Below are 19,485 nucleotides of genomic sequence, written 5' to 3'. Positions count from 1 at the left end.
ACGAAGAAGTTACGATCGAAAAATCGTTGAGGACCTAATTGAAAATTTTCAGAAATTATTTGATTAAAAATCAGATTTCTTTTTCATTTTCTATTTTCCTCTCTCTCTCCTCCCTCGTGCGTTCTCTTCTCTCTCTCTCCCCGATTCTGTCACTCTCTCTCTCTCTCTTCGAAACTCCGGCCACCGTCCACGGCAAGCCACAAGACCGGTGGCAAAAGGACCGGGCCAACCTCCCCGACGCAACCCAGCAAATCTCCACCGCCAGCAGCTCAGATTTTTGCCGGAAAAAGCCTCTGAAGTCGCCGGAACTGTCGCGATTTTTCAACCGCTCGTTCTTCGCCATCCGGCCACCGATTCCGACGAGTGAGGTATGGTTTCTCATCTACTTTTCGTGTTCTCGCTGGCTGTTGGGTAGGTTTCCAGGAATTTTGAGAGTTTACAGATCAATTTTCGAAGTTAGGTTTCAGCCGGTTTTCAAGTGGAATTTCCGGCCACTTCCGGCCACTTTTTGGCCATTGTCCAAGAACAAAAGTGACTCCAAATTAGGTGTATTACCTAAATTAGGAGTTTGGAGCCAAAATTCTAAGTTTTTCCAGCCGCAGCGCGTGGTGTTGTGTAGATACAGCTGCACCAAAATGGATTCAGTTGCATCCTCAACTTGTGATACTCGCAAGTGCACGAGCCGTTGGTAGTTTAGCGTATGTAAGTGCGAGGTCGATTCCACAGGGATTGGTGATTGAATGATCCAACTCAGTTTTCCTACACAAATAATAAATGAAAACAAAAGGAAATAAATAAAACAAGGAAGAAAGAAAATAACTAACTCAAGCAGATAAGTTCCCAAGTTCAATTAGATTAATGGATTGATTCTAGCTAAAGTATGATTAAGCCAGGGTGTGTGGTCATAACCTTGTGTTCCTAATTCCCTAATTTGATCATTTGTTGTCTAACCTAAAATTAAGCATTAGGAACCCATTAAGCATAGAAGAACAATTTAAACAACCAAGCATGTATCTAATCCCTGTTGTCGAATGTCCATACATACTCTTCCTATTCATAGTTCAATTCGAATTAAAGCATGGTGTATACTCTTAATTCAAACCAAGATAGCTAACATGCAAGCCTAAATGGTGATCAATCATTCAAACTAGCATATTAACTTATAAGCATAATGAATAAGAACATGAACCATAATTGAAACTTGGAAACTAATCAAACTTGAAAAACTAAAGAAAAGAATTTACATAATGAAAAGTAAAGTGGAACTAAGAAAAACTAAAGGAAAATTTCAGCACAAAAGATTTCATTACAACAATTGAAAACTAGAAAATGAAACTAAGAGAATTTGAGGGAGAGAAGGGAAGGGAGCTCTAGAGAAGTGTTTGAGAGCTCCCCCCCTTGGGGTGTGTTTACAAGCTTAGAGAACATCCCTATTTATAGGCCTAGGGGAAGTGAAAATTTGAATTCAATATGGCTAATGCATACAACACTTGTATTATAAAATCTTGAATTGGTTGATGCACTTGTATTAGAAAATTAGAATTGGTTGATGAACTTCACCAATAAATCCCACCAGCAGCCCTAGCTCATCTTCATGTCACCATGACCAAGCTTCCAACCAGAAACAATAGCTCATCCTGAGGTCAGCATGACCAGCAACTTCAAGGGCTTACAAATTGGGCTTCTCTTAAGCAAATGACGACTTTAAGTACTCCAAATTGAAGTTCTGAATGTGTCTGATCCAACCACACAAGTATTGGCCCAATCCAAGCTCGGATGAAGAAGTTAAGGCCAAAACAAATTGTTAACTCGTTTTGCTCGCTGACAAAAATCCATCCTCAGCATGGGTCTGTGTTTGCTAGGTAACGGACTCCAGATTTATCCAATGAGGCTGAAATTTGGATATGTAATAGTACACACCCATTGGAACAACTTTCATGAAGGATGCTGCCTCATCCGAGCTGTGTAGGTTGCTGAAACAAAGCTTGCAATATGACCTACGGAACTGGACTGGCAAGGGGCTGTAGCCAAAAATGAGTTTATCTTTAAGCTCTTCTTCCCTTCATCCAAATTAGGCCTTAACATGCTTGAATTGCATGAATTATGCTCTCATGCTCCTTTGGCCTACAAAACACACAAAGGGAGGCAAATAACTCAAAATTATAGGAAACTAAGCAAAAGAAGTAAGTAAATTTGGGCATGTATATGTATGAATTATGAGCTTAACACGTGGGGCGGCACGTGGGCAGTCCGGCACAGGTCACATTTTGTCCTAGAATGATCCTTACGTTGTCACGAGCGTGTAGGAGTTTACGGATCTCAATTTGGATATCGTTTGGGCCTCGAACGAATTTGACATAATATGTGATTTTTGGGTTTGATGTGTTTGGACCGTTGGATCAAACCCAATTTCACATATGTTGTTCCTGGCATTACTAGGATCGTATAGGAATTTGCGGATCGTGAATCGGAGCCCCGGATGTTCCAATTCTCCAACTTAAAGTTTTAACTGTCCGGTTGACCGAGTGTCTTCCGAGACTTTTCTAGCGCTTGGAACCTGTATTTGGCCATTAGAGACGTCTCGTTCCTCATAATTAAGAGAAACCCGAGAAATTAGGATTTTTACTTTAAAGTCTCATTTTTGAAGAGTTGGATTTTAATATCATGTTCGTATTTTGAAATAGGTAATCCGACTCCGCCTTCAGAGCAGGCAGGACCCTCTCGGGGTCACGCAGCTTGGGATTACTTGTGAGTGGACTTTGTTTTCAAATAAATTGCATGAATTTTATGATGAAGTTTCTATGCATAAGAATTTAAGGGTTTATGGAAATTCATTTTATACTTATTATTCGAAACTAATATTTTTATAAGGTATGGGTGTTATGTTTGGGTTTTAGACATATTCAAGTATCTTGAATTATTTATGCATACTATTTGGGAAAGTACTTTATGTTGAGTTTATGTGGGGGTACTTGGAATTGGTTGTAAGGCATGGTAAGATGCGAGAGTAGAAAGTCAATTGGGAGTGCTGTAAGCACTACCCTGTGTACCTCCCTTGATATGGATTGTGGAAATGGAAATCTGGGATACTTGTAAATGTCGGAACCCGGGGCATACCTTAACGGGGTGTCGCTGTAGACCCTTAATTGGGTAGTCTGCGCGAGTAGGACGGTTCCAGGCATACGGGTCTTGATTCTTCGTCCGTACGTGCTGGGTTAGAGTATCAGTCCCCCAGTTGGACGACTCATCCCTAGCCACATGGATGTTTGAGGCCAGATAAGTGTGAGCTAGTCAACAATTCCCTGTTGGATTGTTTCCCTGGTACAATTAGATGTGTCATATACTTATGTTATATCTCTTATGTTATATATATAGCTATGCATTTATTCTTGTTTTTGAGCGAGGATACTTCCCCGCTCGTCGTGCCGGTGGGCACGTGTTTCGAGAGTTTGATTTGAGATTTGTAAGGAAAAGTTTGGTTGAGTTTATAGTTTTAATGGATTTCGGATTTAGCTCGGGTTGAGCAAACTGTATATATATATATATATATATATATATATATATGACTATGATGGATTTAATACATTGGTTTCATGCATAGTTTTCTAATGGTGGGGTTATATTACTTTGGTTTAAATTGAACTAAACTTGTTTTGTCCACTCACAATTTTCTGTTTTGCGCCCCACAGCCAGTAGTTGACTAGAACGAGCTGCAGTGCCGTGTTTTGTGCCCCTGCTATCACGAGCCGCTGTACTTGAGCTTTCTCGGAGCCTCAGTGCTATGTAAATTCATAATACTTCATTTTTGCTGGTTTATTAATTTCTGTTAGATGCTCTGTTATTGCCCTGTATAGGATTTGGTATTTTGAGGCCGGAGGCCATGGTCTGTAACACTATACTTTGTGTAATGCATGCTGGTTGTTGGGTTGTAAATATCTGTGTTTTTGACAGGTTTGAAATTTGGGTTTTGTCCTGTTTACAGGGGAGACTCTGCCAAAATTTTGGTAGAAAGTCTCGGGTTTTAGTAAGTGGGCCCGGCATTTGTAGGATGTCGGATATTAGACGGGATCCGTCTCGGTTTCCGAGGAAATTTGGGGCGGGTCCTGTCAAGTAGTAACTATGGTTATACTCATAACCAACCATTTCCCTACCCTTCATATCCCATTCCTGTTGGGATGGAATCAAGCGACTCATGGAAAGAATCCGAGACTCAATCTTCAAATGATTTTGCTTATGGACAACGTCAACCAATCTCGGATCCATATGGGTGGCATGTTAACAATGCAAAACTATTTTGGGGATTTATCATTTGATGACTACTCTTCACAATATACTTACTCTACACATAGAGATTATGAAGATAGTGAAAATTTTGAACCTCATAGGAACTCTATGTGGTACTAAGTCACTCATGTATCTTACCATGCAATGTATAAAGTGTAAAATATTGTAGTAATTCATTAGATACAAATGATTATAGTGTGTTTAATCTTCTTTCACTAATTACTACATATTTTCTACACTTACAGTGTTTGCCAGCTCGTTATACAATCAACTTAAATCAGTTAAATCCATCATGCAATGCATTTTCTTCCAATTTTTTGTTATAAACTAATAGATAATTGACTAAATAAGCATCCTGCAAAGTTTCAATAAAAATTTCCAAGTTTTTCTTACAATTTTCGTGGTTTTTATTCACTTTTTACCGATACCGATAATATCCCGATATTTCCATCGACATTTTCGTGTTTTTGGATTTCCGATATTTCCGATACCATCGATATTTTAGACCTTGGTTGTAGCCTTTCTACAATGTGTGATTATTTTTGTGGATCATTTTGTAGCTTTGTGCAAGTCAAGTCAAGTCAGCTAGTACAATTGCTAAACTAAAATCTGATCTAGCTTAATTACTCTCTGCAGGCAACTGCTTCTCTTTCTTGGTCCATGTAAATATATGTAATGCTTTAGTGTGCTAAGCCTAACTTACGTGATATTATGTTAGTATTTCAGAAGTTGTTTGAAAGTTTTTTTAGATCAGAAACACTACAGAACAATCCATTATTCTAGGGGTGGGCATTATTATCGAAAACCCAACCGAACCGGCCGAATCGGACCGTTTTAGGTGGTTTGGTTCGGTTTTTATACTAAAAAATCAATGAACCGGCAGAAAAACCGGCTGAACTGGCTCTGAACCGGGTTGGACCCCTTTTTTTTACTCCAAACCGTCGAAAACCAGACCGAACCGAGTATTTTAATTATATTATTAATTAAACAAAATAATACACGTGTCAGCGGATGATTAATGGCTTCATTGGCGTATCGTACTCCTACCTACACCAAATTATGCGAAACCCTAACATCTGAAGGGCTTCGAAATGTTTTCTCATTGTGCCTCTTTCTTCTTCCTCTGTCACCTGACTCTCTCGCCTCTACCGCTCTCAATCACTCTCGCATGAGTCGCCTCTGCCTATTTTTTTTCCAAATTTTCTCAGCCGATCTCTCACTTTCCCTCTCACCCGCTCTCTCTCATCACTCGACTCTCTCACCTCTGCCTCTCTCAGTGACTCAAGTTCCTCTTTTTTTCCAGATTTTCTCACCCGATCTCTCAGTCACTCAGTCTCTCAGTCACTCACTCTCTCTCTCTCTCTCTCTCTCTCTCTCTCTCTCTCTCTCTCTCTCTCTCTCTCTCTCTCTCTCTCTCTCTCTCTCACTTGCTCTGACTGTCATCTCCCTCAGCCAATTTCTACATGGTTCTCTCTCAGCCACTCTCGCTCTCTATCAGCCGCTCTCTCTTAGTCTCTCTCGCTCTCTCTCAGTCATTCTGAGTCTCCCTCTCTCGATTATTGTCGGTTCGAGGTATGAATATGTGTAAACCCTAATTAAAAAATTTAGGGATTTGACAATTTTTGTTAATTCTATTTATCTGATCTGACTCTGTTGTGATTTGTTGTGGACAGAATTGATTTTGGGATCATAGGAAACGATTGGCTTGCTCTAGGTAATTTCTGGTAATTTTTGTTGTTGTTGCTGTTTGATTTATCATTTATTTCTGGTGTTGTTGTTGTTATTGTTCTTCAAATTCAATGAAAGCTTGAATTTTTTTGAAAGTTTATGGGTATTTTTCTTTCTAGTTGAGATTTTCTGGAAAAATTCTGGGCACCTGATTTGTCTGTTGCTTATTTTGTTGGTTTTCTGCCGATTTGCTTGTATTTTGTGACTGGTAGCTCCTCAGTGATCATCCAATTGTAATTTGTGGGTTTTCATTTATTATATGTTGTGAAATCTTGGGTTTTATGGATCTGGGCTTGCTATTTTTGTGAAGTTGATGGGGTGCTGATTAAGGGATATTTTGTCAGTTTTTTAAAGGAGCAGAATGCATATGGGATTCGTATCTTGATTCTGTTGAGTTGAAATTTTGCAGCATAGTTGATTCAATTGGTAGAGAATATATGTAGTGGCCAAGTTGGAATTAAGTGATGTGATTCAAATTGCTGCTCATGGCATGGATTTCTATGAGGATATGTTCTCTCTCATTTGTTATTAATTCATATATTTATTAATTGTTTTTTTTTGTTTGTGTGCAGAGGTGCAAATTTGATTTGAGGAGTGTAGAACTCATGGAATTGTTTGTGCATATGTAATGGAAATTTATTTGTTTTCATTTGGATTTTCATTTGAACTTTGCAAATATGCAGATTGTGATTGAGATTACTCTCACAATCTGAATTGGTCTGTAATAATTATTGGATTATTCGGACATGTGTGGTGGATGATGATTTTTTTAGGTTATAAGGGTTTTTTTAAGTATTTGAATGATGATAAACTTTAGATATGCAAAGCTGGAGAAACTGGAAAAACAGAATGGGCCTGGAAAACTTTAAAAGAAAAAAAGGGCCTGGAAAACTTTAAAAAAAGGGATGGGACTGGAAAACTTAAAAAAAAAACACTTTCAATTCTTGCTGTTACTGGACTTCGGCATACATCCGAATCGAACCAACCTGACCCGCCAAATTCGGGTTTCGATTTCAGGCGAAAATGGGCCTAATACATAGGTGCACGGTTTACCATTTGGGCCTACCGACTTGGCCAGTTCGGCGTACGGTTTGGGCCCATAACCGGCCCGACCTGACCCATGTGCAGCCCTACATTATTCAGTAATATGACACTGGATATATATAATAAAAAAGTTAATACAATGCTAACAAAGTGTTGGGGTCCATTTAACAATATTATTAAAATGATTCGACTAGTTATTTTTTAGGTTGTGAATCAAATATCATCTTTACAAGAAGTTAGTCAAGTTTGAAAACATTCATCAGTCATCTAATTGTACAAAAATAAATTAGACGAACACAATACTTCTATAAACAATAAAAAAATTCAAGATAATAATTAAATGAAGAAACGATTTTTGATGTGGCTAATATTTTTCTTATTAGCCTACAAACCGAGTTAAGCATAGAGCCATTGAAATTTATATCTCCAAATAAATGATTCTGGTCCACTCCCATCAACTTGGCAATAAATTAGTCTATATATTATTTTCAAGCAAATACACTATTCTCTCCGCTAAAGTCAAAGGAAATTTCCTTTCAGGTGATGACTAATGAAATTTTCAAAAGGAAGACTTTTAAGTCTAGTGAAGCAAGAATCCAAGTCTAAGCAGTCAATGTAGAGGAAGACTTTGAAAATACACTTACACAATAGGCCAAAAGAATCCACGCGCATGGAAAGAAAATTATGTCTGATTGTTCTCATCCTATTCCCAAAGAAAAGAAGGACAAAAGAAAAAACAAACAAAGAAAGTGCAATGAGAATAATACAGTTGTTCCACAATAGTCAACTTACGCTTCTCTCCAACCCACTCCTCAAGTCGGGAAATATTTTCAGCAGTAATGATTATTTGGACTTCATGGAAGCAATTTGAGTCCCACATATATATTTAATGATAAAACATGTTACCTTTTATCTTTATTTAAATTATTTGAAAAAATAACAGAATTGTAAGAAAAGACTGATGAGGTTTCAATCATGGTATTAAATGTCGATATTATCCCGATAATATCGGATTTTTGGGGGATTAATATCAGATTTTTGGGAGGCCGATATTTTCGCAACAAACCATAGTGTTATCGTCAATATATCGATATTTTTATCGATATTATCCCCGATATTATTATCCCGATAATATCGGGACGATAATATCAACATTTTTATGAATGATTTGGGCAATATATGGCGATATTATCGATAATATCCCAATAATATCGCGATACGAAACCCAAAAATATTTATATACATGGTTTTTGTGAAAACCATTTTACTCCTTCAACATTAATTACTACAATTTTTAACGATACCGATAATATCCCGATATTTCCATCGACATTTCCGTGTTTTTGGACTTCCGATATTTCCGATACCATCGACATTTCCGTGTTTTTGGACTTCCGATATTTCCGATACCATCGATATTTTAGACCTTGGTGAAAAGTAGTCATCAAATGATAAATCCCCAAAATAGTTTTGCATGTAATTGTTAACATGCCACCCATATGGATCCGAGATTGGTTGACGTTGTCCATAAGCAAAATCATTTAAAGATTGAGTCTCGGATTCTTTCCATGAGTCGCTTGATTCCATCCCAACAGGAATGGGATATGAAGGGTAGGGAAATGGTTGGTTATGAGTATAACCATAGTTACTACTCATCTCATGTGAAAATTTGTTTATTGCAAAAAGAATTCAAAACAAAACTATGTATATATATATATAAATATTTTAGCATATTTTCACAAAAACATAAGTGATATGGTGGTTAAGGTGTTGAAGGAGTAAAATGGTTTACACAAAAATCATGTATATAAATATTTTTGGGTTTCGTATCGCGATATTATCGGGATATTATCGATAATATCGCCATATATTGCCCAAATCATTCATAAAAATGTTGATATTATCATCCCCGATATTATCGGGATAATATCGATAAAAATATCGATATATTGACGATAACACCATGGTTTGTTACGAAAATATCGGCCCCCCAAAAATCCGATATTATCGGGATAATATCGACATTTAATACCATGCTCTTCACAATATACTTACTCTACACATAGAGATGATGAAGATAGTGAAAATTTTGAACTTCATAGGAACTCTATGTGGTACTAAGTCACTCATGTATCTTACTATGTAATGTATAAAGTGTAAAATATTGTAGTAATTCATTATATATAAATGATTATGGTGTGTTTAATCTTCTTTCATTAATTACTACATATTTTCTACACTTACAGTGTTTGCCAGCTCGTTATATAATCAACTTAAATCAATTAAATCCATCATGCAATGCATTTCCTTCCAATTTTTTGTGATAAACTAATAGATAATTGACTAAATAAACATCCTGCAAAGTTTCAATAAAAATTTCCAAGTTTTTCTTACAATTTCCGTAGTTTTTATTCAATTTTTACCGATACCGATAATATCCCAATATTTCCATTGACATTTCCGTGTTTTTGGACTTTCGATATTTCCGATACCATCAATATTTTAGACCTTGGTTGCAGTAAGTACACGAAGTTGTCGGCTTTGGTGAAGTTATATAATTTGAAAGCAAAACATGGGATGAGTGATGTTTGTTTTACAGAATTATTGATACTTCAAGGAGAATTGCTTTTAGTAGGAAATACACTACCTTCCTCTATGTACGAGGAAAAAAGGACTTTGTCTGCTTTAGGGATGAGTTATTAGAAAATCCACGCATGTCCCAATGACTACATTTTGTATCAGAAGGAGTATGAGGATTCAACTAATTGTCCTAATTGTGGTATCTCAAGGTGGAAGGAAACCAAAGATGGGTTCTTGAAAAAGGGTGTGGCAACGAAGGTGGCGTGGTATTTTCCTCCAATTCCAAGGTTTAAAGGGATGTTTTAATCACATAAGACAGCTAAGAGTTTGACTTGGCATGCTGCAAGAAAATCAGTTGACGGTCATATGTCTCATCCAGCGGATTCCCCGTCTTGGAAACTTGTTGATGATAAATGGCCCGACTTTGGTAATGAGCCAAGAAACTTGAGATTAGCTCTCTCATCTGATGGATTCAATCCCCATAGTTCTTTAAGTAGCAGATACAGTTGTTGGCCAGTTATCTTAGTTACATACAATCTCCCATCATGGCTATGCATGAAGCGGAAGTTCATGATGTTGACCTTATTGATTTCCAGTCCTAAATAGCCCGGAAATGATATAGACGTCTACTTAGAGCCTTCGATTGATGATTTAAAATCTCGGTGGGATGGGATTAGAGGAGTGTATGATGCCCACATAGGAGAATACTTTACACTCAGAGTTGTATTACTGTGGACAATTAATGAATTTCCTGCCTATGGAAACTTATCTAGTTGTGTCGTTAAAGGTTATAAAGCTTATCCAATATGCGGCAATGATACACCTAGTCACAGGTTAAAAAATTGCCACAAAATTTGTTACATTGGGCATAGAAAATGGTTACCAATCAATCATCCATAAAGGAGGCAACGTGTAGCTTTTAATGGGAAACTTGAATATGGCATGCCTACCGAGCCATTAACTGGAGAAGAAGTGCTGCATATGGTTGAAGATATTAATTACATACGGGGCTCGAAAAATGGGGGAAGTGTTGGTGAGAATGATGGGGGCTATCATATAAGAGCTATCTTATTAATGGTGTCAAATTTAACACCAAGGCACAAGATGATGTGCGAACTGTCCAAAATAGTGGAGTTTATTTACTTGCACATACTATGCAAGTTGCTAGTGCCAAGGATAAAAACCCTATTGTCTCCAATATGGGTTTTTATGAGGTTATTCAAGAAATTTGGGACCTTGACTACCAAAAGTTTAGAATCTCAGTCTTGAGGTGTGATTGGATAGATAACACTTCGGGCCTTGTAGTCGACGAACTTGGATTTACCCTTGTAGATCTGAGTAAAATTGGACATAGGAATGACCAATTTGTTATGGCTTCTCAAGTCAAACAAGTATTTTATGTTGACGACTCAATGCATCGTGGTTGGTCGGTAGTGTTATCAATGCCTAATAGAGAATATAATGATGTTATTGGTGATGATGTGCTAGGTGATATTAGAATTGAGTGTGAGCCATTTACCAGAGGGATATCAAATGTTGACACATTTGATGACCTAGTGGGTGAGTTTGGGAGTGACAATATTGGAGATGGGTGTGAAGATATATGGATTGATTGATTGTTGTAATGTATGACATTAGTTATACAGTTAATTGTATGACATTAATTAATAGGTCTGTATATCATTTTAATTCCGATCACATTTTCATTCTGCAGGCTTTGGGCACGACAAATCAAAAATTAAAAATAATGGGTTAAAGCTGAAAATACGACGGTCAAGTTACAAAAATCGCAAAAAGAGACGTCTAAAAAATAACCAACGTCCGGTTTTCACAAACGACGTGGAATGCCAACGCAAAAATGAAATAAAAACCGCCATTTGAAAAAGAAAACACGTCGGTTAATTAAAATTAATTTAAACACGGTTAATAAATATTAACAACAACGACGGTAAAGAAAATAATCAACGACGTACACTAAAGAATAACACGACGGAAGAGAGCTCAAACCGACGAATTTAAGGATACCATCGATTGATGATTACCGTCGTAAAAACAATGTTGCACGTCAGTTATAATAAAACAATTGACGTCTCGGAGAATACACACGTCAAAAAAGGTTATAAAAGGGACTTAACAAAGACTATCCACGTCATGCAATAAAAAAACCACCGACGTAGTAAGTTTTATAGCAACGTCGGATAATTAGATTCTTGGGACATAGTAAAGTCCTAACCACGACCTTCATTTTACAATAACCGACGTCAAATCCATAATTCAAGGCGTTTCCTTACTTCTTAACGACGGTTAGGCTAAACGCAATGACGTCTCAGAGATTACACACATCTAAGTGGCTCACAAAAGAGACTTTTAAAATGCCAACCACGTCAAAGCCTATAAAAACCGACGTTGTAAACAATTAACCACGTCCCAAAATGTGACTCCTAGGCCATAGTAAATGGATTAAACATGACAGATATTTTAATTAACCGATATGCAATTAAATCCATGTCGTTTATTTCTCTGTTCAAGCCGTCAAAATCATTTTCAACATCTATGGTGACCTAAAAGGTCGTGGTTATTTGTTTGTTACGTCAGTCCAAGTAAATATGTGCCATGTTAAAGCTTTCAAACGTCACTTTTTTTGGACAAAAGTGACGTCTAATTTACCATGTTATATGTTTTAGACGTCAGTTTTTTTATTTAGTGAACGTAGTATATATTAACCACGACGGTTTCTACGTTTTACACTTCGGTTTTATTTCAATTAGAGACGTTGATAATCATATTTTAAGTCAGGTTTGTAGTTTTTCTTGACATTTAACATTATTTAAACGTCTGTGTTTTACTAAAACTGTTGTCTAATATAGTCGAAGTTGTCTTTTTAAGCTATTTATGTATGAATTAAACGTCAGTTTTAGTGTTTTTTGTGACTTGTAATATATTAACGACGTCGGTTATTTTCTGTCGTTATTTTATGTATTAAAAGATGGCGGTCGATTTCACGTCGGTTTTAAAACATGCTACACGACGGTGGATTTCCGTCGTCTATTTCAATTTCTGTAGTAGTGATAAAACTAATTGATATTGTCAATCACAACAGCAAACTCCTTTTTTCTCCACTAATGGGGTATTTCCAATAGGACCTGGCAGCTCTAAAAGTGGATCTCGATAATCAGATAAGGAAGGTGTGAGGAAATTTCATTCCAACATGTGGTCTCCACTCCCATCATTTTACAACAACTTTATATTTTTCTGTTTCCCATTTTTTATTTTTCTGCTTTTTGTTAAATGAAATTTCTAACTTAACATAGGGGCTAGACTTTATGTTATGTCCGGACAAATGGCGGGGGCCAAGGGAAAACTAGACCACGCCAGTTTAGTCGAGGAAACACACGCTTTTGGGTTGAGTTATAATTGTATTAATATCTCAATTATGGAATGGGAAAGCAAAGAAAGCAATGACTGAGTTGAAAAATATAGAGATGGAGGAGATGGAGGAGGTTGAAAGAGTGGGAAAGGCATTGAAACGCACGCAAGGGCCATATCAATGGGCCATGTACGATAACTGGGAACGCCTAAAACGACACTACAGCGATAATCCGAGAGAAGTGCTTGTTCCATTGACGACGAACAACGACACTATACTTCACATCGTTGCCTTCGCCGGACGCAAGGACGTGCTGGAGTTTTTGATTTCACTGATAAAAGAAGCTCGGCAGCTACACCATGCGTTGACAATGGAGAATGGTCAAGGCAACACCGCTCTGCATGAGGTGGCTGCGACCGGAAACCTGGAGGCAGGAATGCTATGGGTGGGGCTGGATAATAGAGTTAAGATCGAGCTTGCTAGACTAGATCTTTCCCAAAACGGTGCGCATGGTTGTGCTAGCTATAAACGTGTGGTAGAGATTCGGAACCAGTTAGGAGAAACCCCACTCTATAGGGCTGCTGCTTTCGGTCACACAAAGTTGGCCAAATATTTGGCTACCCAAGTGGGGGTGGATGATATAGAGTTGCATTTCCAAAGACATGTAGATCAAGTATCCATTCTTCATATCGCAGTCATTGGACAACATTTTGGTCTCTCTCTTCAAACTGACAATTGCATTACTCTTCACTTTCATTATATATATGTATGTTATTTATGAAAAAAAAAAAAATGCATTACTCTCTATTTGTACTACATACATTTATTGCCGGTGGAGCCACATAAGGACCAGAGGGGTCCTAGGCCCCTACTCAACTCTCTCTCTCTCTCTCTCTTCCAAGCTATTTTACTCTCCTTTTCTTTCTTTCTCTCCCTCTCCCTCTCCCTCTTAGTGTAAATAATTTAATGTTGTGTGTGTACGAATTGAATAGATTATTGAAAGATGATAAAAGGGTTATATATACAAGAATCAAAACTTGACGTGTAAAAGCTGTAATTTAAAGTTTTTTTCTTGATTTTTACTTTAGGGGATATTGGCCCAAGGGTATGAAAATTAATGATAGTGTTTATGCTCTCATTCTCTTTATTTTTTATATTTTGCAAGAGGGATCCCTCTAACATTAATTTCTGACTCCATCATTAACTGATGAGTCAGCAATATGGTTAGTAAAGTGGTACAAATATGTCCTCCTATATCATAATAATGCTGTCAAACTATAAAAATGGATTATTTGAGTCTTGCTATAAGTTTGGCAAGTAAACATTTAGTCTATTATATTTGATTTTTTTTTTATTATTATTAATAACATGGTTTTCCTTCAATGCAGAGACTGCTCTTTGGTTACAAAAAGAGTACCAAAATCTCGCAGAAAGAAAGGAAAGTAATGGATTCACAAGTCTTCAATTGCTAGCCCGAATGCCATCTGCCTTCCAAGGAAAATTTCGCATAAGCAAATGGAAGATGCTCATTTATAAGTGTAAGATCTACTCTATGCCATACTACGTATTAAAATATAACATATATGCTATGCTGCATTTGAATTTTTCGCACTCCAAAAGTGGGGATTGTATTTACCAATAAAGTAGTCAGAAAATTTATATGGGACGGTTAGCTAAAGTTGGTTTTTTTTTTTTTTTTTCTAGTGAGATTCGACTTAGGCTTTCTTCCATCTGCAATCAGGTTTCCTATTTTGTTAATTATAATTTAGTTCAAAATACTATAAAACAATTTTAGGAGATCTTTATAAAATTTTAACTTTAACCATATACTCCCTAACTTAGGGAGACATAAATACTTAATTATCTTTTTATTCAATTCTTGCAATGATTTCACCTCACCACCACGGTGGCACTTGTTTTGTTAATAATACTAGCCCCTTGGCACATGCGTGGCCAATTGGTTTTCTTTTTTCCTTTTTATTTTATTTTTAGAATTAAGAAAAGATAATATGGGTAGTTATGTTCCATAAAAGTAGGACCTTTTATCTGATTTTGTTTTTATTTTTATTCTTCTAATATATAAAAAATGTGAATTTACCATATTATCCTCATTTACTTAATAATTTCAATTGTTAATGTTTTAATTAACCAAGGGCATTTTTTGGTATTTTGAATGTTTCACCATTCTATGCCTTTTGCTTTATATATAGACTAACCTCTCTACACGCGAGAGGCTTTTTTTAATCACGCACCAATAAAAGAACCACCTTTATCCCTTTTGGGGATTTTTTTAGGAAAACCCTCTCTCACAGCTTATGCCCCTCTCTGGAATCAGACCCAGAGCTCTGATACCATGTTGAATCCGTATCAAACTTTATATTTTAGGTTTAAAAACAAAAGCTGAAACCTTTAGGAGAAATATACGCAGAGAAAGAAGGATAGGAAACAGAGGATTTTGAATGTTCAGTATATTTCACTATAAAAAAATACAGAGGAATTACATGACTATATTCCTCTTCTTAGTCAAAAATTCAGATCCTATTTTTTAGGGAGCAAGGACTCATCTCCAGCCATACAGACCATAGGAGGCTACGATCTTTCCACTTGGAGAAAGATCGGATGACACAGTACAATCTAAATGGGATAAGAATGACAGCTGTATAAGTTTCTTAAAAAAGGAAACAAAACTAGTCGTTGCTAGCTAAAGAGCTAACAGCTATTCCAAAAAAAAGGCAAATTCTTCATCTCTTCAATTTCTTCGTTCTCTTCACTTCCAATCTGTAGGATTGTCATCTGCAGGTTGATTTAAGCTAAGTATGCAGCTTAATTCTCAACATTAACAAGGTTCTCTTCACTTTTGCTCCTCGTCTTTGTAATAAGGCTGCACATGTTGTTGCCAGTTCCGTAACTAAGCAGGGGTTAGTCATGTTTGGGACCATGTTGGTACGGAATGGTTGTTTGATATACTTGCAGAGGATGTAAACCTTGATATTCGTTTTTGATTTAGGACAATTGAGTTGGTCAGTTCGGTTGGTGGCGCCGTGCTGCAATCTTCGAAACTGTAAATTTAGGAGAAATTCTATGGTTTGACTGTCACACATACGATAACATTTAGGTTATATTGACACCACGAGAAACTGTATCTGCATATATGTGCATAATATATTAATAACGTAACGACAAATATATGTTAGAGTTAGAAAGTTAAATATAAAATAAAAATTCAATCCAATTTTCTGCCGCTGTTGTTTAATTAAGATTTGGATTATATGTGGAAGCATGCTGAAAAACTAATTACTATTTATCTATCTTTCCCAATCAATATCTCTCTGATGAATATGCATGCATGATCATAATAACTAGTAAGATGGCCACGAATCCGTATGATGTACAAGGAAACGCAGAAGCAAAAATCACTATTGGAACTCACTCATTTGCTGGTCGAGAAGGACCATTCATGGGTGGAAAGTAAAAAAAAGATGGATGGGACAATTTCCCTGGTGCCGTCACACGACAGAGGAGAAGAAGAAGAGACCAGATCTATTCATAAGTATACCCCATTGCTAATGGCAACCAGCACCGGAATAGCAAAAATTGTGGAAAAAGTGCTTCAGTTGCACCCTCAAGCGGCAGAGGCACACGACACTGATAATCAACAAAACATTCTGCACATAGCCATCAAGCACCGCCGGCTTCAGATCTTTAAGCTTGTAAAAAAGAGTAAATCAATAACGTTAAGGTTGGCTATGAAGACTGACCGTGATGGCAACACCATATTGCACCAAGCTGCATATATGAGATATTACTCTGCAAACACTCAACAAGGAGGCGGCCCTGCATTACAGTTGCAAGAAGAACTGCGTTGGATGGTGGTGAGTGAGTTACATACACCTTTATATAATTTTATTTTATTTCATTAATTGAAGTTCATCTACTAGAACATGCTTGCATGCGTTTTCTTGATTCATTACTGTGCTCTCGTAGATGAGTTTTGAACTCAGGACCTCCTCCAACTAGGTACATAAACTCCGTGGCACTACACCAAATTGACATACATGCATTTAAAATACAAATTTTATTAGTTCCCTATCCCCCAAATAAGAATAGGTAATGAAATTAATTATTAAATTCACTATGTAACTATTTTTTTTTCTAGAAAAAAACATGTATAAAATGTTTTAAATTATTGAAAAAATATGTATATATATATTTTTTAACAAGGGTTACATTGCAAAAAAGAAATACCAATTTATATTGTTAATTAATGTATTAATCCTTAACAATTTTTCCATTTGCGGCTAGCGTGTGGAAAAGATAATGCCACCTCACTTCATCATGCACCACAACCATAAGGGTCTGACAGCGGAGGAGCTCTTCAATAGTGAGCATGCAAAGCTTCTTCAGTCGGCACAAGAATGGATGAAAGGGACTGCTCAGTCATGCTCGACCGTGGCGGCTCTGGTGGCTACTGTTGCCTATGCAGCTGCGTACACGGCTCCCGGGGGTTATGATTCGAACGGGATTCCTCTTCTCCGGGATTCTGCTTACTTTGTCACATTCGCCATTACCGACACTGTGTCGCTTATCAGCTCATTGGCTTCTTTGGTCACGTTTCTCTCTATCCTCACGTCGCCGTTTGAGTACCAAGACTTTTACCGTCCTCTTCCGTTCCGGCTACATTTAGGGTTCACCCTTCTGTTCTTCTCACTGGTAACCACCATACTCACCTTCACTGACTCTGTTGTGCTATTGATTCATCTCAAGAAATGGACGATGTCCCTCATTTACGTGGTTGCATGTCTTCCTGTCCCTGTGGTTGGGCTCATGCAGTTTCCTTTGTATAAAGGATTTTCCCAAGGTTTGAAATACACTTTTAAGAAAATTAGAAAGATTAAATTTTCAATTTGCCCTGCATGAGGAAGCTGATATACATATGTAGTCTTGGTTTGAGTACGGCCTATTATTGAGTGGTTATTTGTGAACTATAGGTTGTAGCTTAAAAGGTCTATAAGAATGCAGCTATAGCTCTGAGTTGGAGTTCTCTCTTCTTCTTCCTCCGCGTTTTCCCCTCCTTTTTTGTATTGTTGAGAAGAATAGGCTTAAATAAAGTGTATGCCAAACAGTCTGTATGGCAGACCTATTAAGACGCATGGAGGCGCAAGTAAATGCCTTTGTCCTTTTATTTTTATTTATTTTTATATTAGTCCATTTACATAAGTTTACAATGTAAATAAACAAGTACCCCTTGTCACATCCCGGATCGGCTCCGCCGTAGCACGATATTGTCCGTTTTGGGCCCCCCCCTGCGCAAGTAAATGCCTTTGTCCTTTTATTTTTATTTATTTTTATATTAGTCCATTTACATAAGTTTACAATGTAAATAAACAAGTACCCCTTGTCACATCCCGGATCGGCTCCGCCGTAGCACGATATTGTCCGTTTTGGGCCCCCCCCTCTCTAGCCCTCACGGTTTTGTTTCTGGGAGCTCACGACCAACTTCCCAGTGGGTCACCCATCCTGGGATTGCTCTCGCCCCCAACTCGCTTAACTTCGGAGTTCCTACAACTCCGAAGCCAGTGAGTTCCCAAAATGCCTGGTGTTAGATGGATGCGGGTGTGTACATATAAGGCACATCAACCCCCTCTCCGTTGGTCGATGTGGGATCTTACAATCCACCCCCCTTAAGGGCCCAACGTCCACGTCGGCACATTCGTACCACACGGCAGAGTGGCTCTGATACCAAATTGTCACATCCCGGATCGGCTCCGCCGTAGCACGATATTGTCCGTTTTGGGCCCCCCCTCTCTGGCCCTCACGGTTTTGTTTCTAGGAGCTCACGACCAACTTCTCAGTGGGTCATCCATCCTGGGATTGCTCTCGCCCCCAACTCGCTTAACTTCGGAGTTCCTACAACTCCAAAGCCAGTGAGCTCCCAAAAGGCCTCGTGTTAGATGGATGCGGGTGTGTACATATACGGCACATCAACCCCCTCTCCGTTAGTCGATGTGGGATCTTACACCCCCCTTTTGGATTCAAATATAAATAATAGAAAATCAAATTCCCACCAAATCAAAATATGAAAAATCGGTTTTAGTGCAAAATACGATTTAGGCTAAAAATGATGGCTCATTAAGTCAATATATACTTCATAATAAAATCCCATAAAATCAAGTTTTCTTATTTGATGTGTAAGGAATAAAAGCAGCTAAAAATTATCTTGAGAAAATAATTATTCCGAGAAACCATTTTTCATACTTAGTCAATATTTTTACGTAAAACAATTTTTCATGTATGATATGAATGCATGAAGGGATAATATGAATGCACGAAGGGACCTAAAGTCAATATAGGTAAAAGGCCTTAAATGTTCAATCCACAAAGAGATTTTAGCTTTTTAAAATCGCACCTCCGCTAAAAAATTCCCGGGTTCGTCAATGTGTATGATGTTTTCATATGCAAAAAATATATTTTTATTTTAGATA

General features: G+C 37.4%; 1 protein-coding gene, 1 long non-coding RNA gene and 1 pseudogene across 2 annotated transcripts; all 3 read left to right on the top strand.

Annotated features, from left to right (window-relative positions):
• Positions 1-5,368: 5,368 nt before the first annotated feature.
• LOC110763863 (uncharacterized) lies at positions 5,369-6,804 on the top strand. Its single transcript, XR_002527799.2, has 3 exons — positions 5,369-5,856; positions 5,958-5,998; positions 6,585-6,804. It is a non-coding gene; the product is annotated as an uncharacterized LOC110763863 (long non-coding RNA).
• A 231-nt stretch (positions 6,805-7,035) lies between these two features.
• On the top strand, positions 7,036-11,193 carry LOC148291143 (uncharacterized; annotated as a pseudogene).
• Positions 11,194-13,029: 1,836 nt separating this feature from the next.
• LOC110763864 (uncharacterized) lies at positions 13,030-18,270 on the top strand. The gene is made up of 4 exons (XM_021966745.2): positions 13,030-13,716; positions 14,392-14,541; positions 16,367-16,875; positions 17,306-18,270. The coding sequence occupies exons 1-4, from the start codon at positions 13,095-13,097 to the stop codon at positions 17,918-17,920; spliced, it is 1,896 nt and encodes a 631-aa protein (XP_021822437.1). The 5' UTR covers positions 13,030-13,094; the 3' UTR covers positions 17,921-18,270.
• Positions 18,271-19,485: the final 1,215 nt, after the last annotated feature.

This window comes from Prunus avium, chromosome 8 (assembly GCF_965620075.1).
Source record: "Prunus avium chromosome 8, drPruAviu1.hap1.1, whole genome shotgun sequence".
Classification (NCBI taxonomy): domain Eukaryota; kingdom Viridiplantae; phylum Streptophyta; class Magnoliopsida; order Rosales; family Rosaceae; genus Prunus; species Prunus avium.
This window is presented reverse-complemented; position numbering and strand designations above follow the sequence as displayed.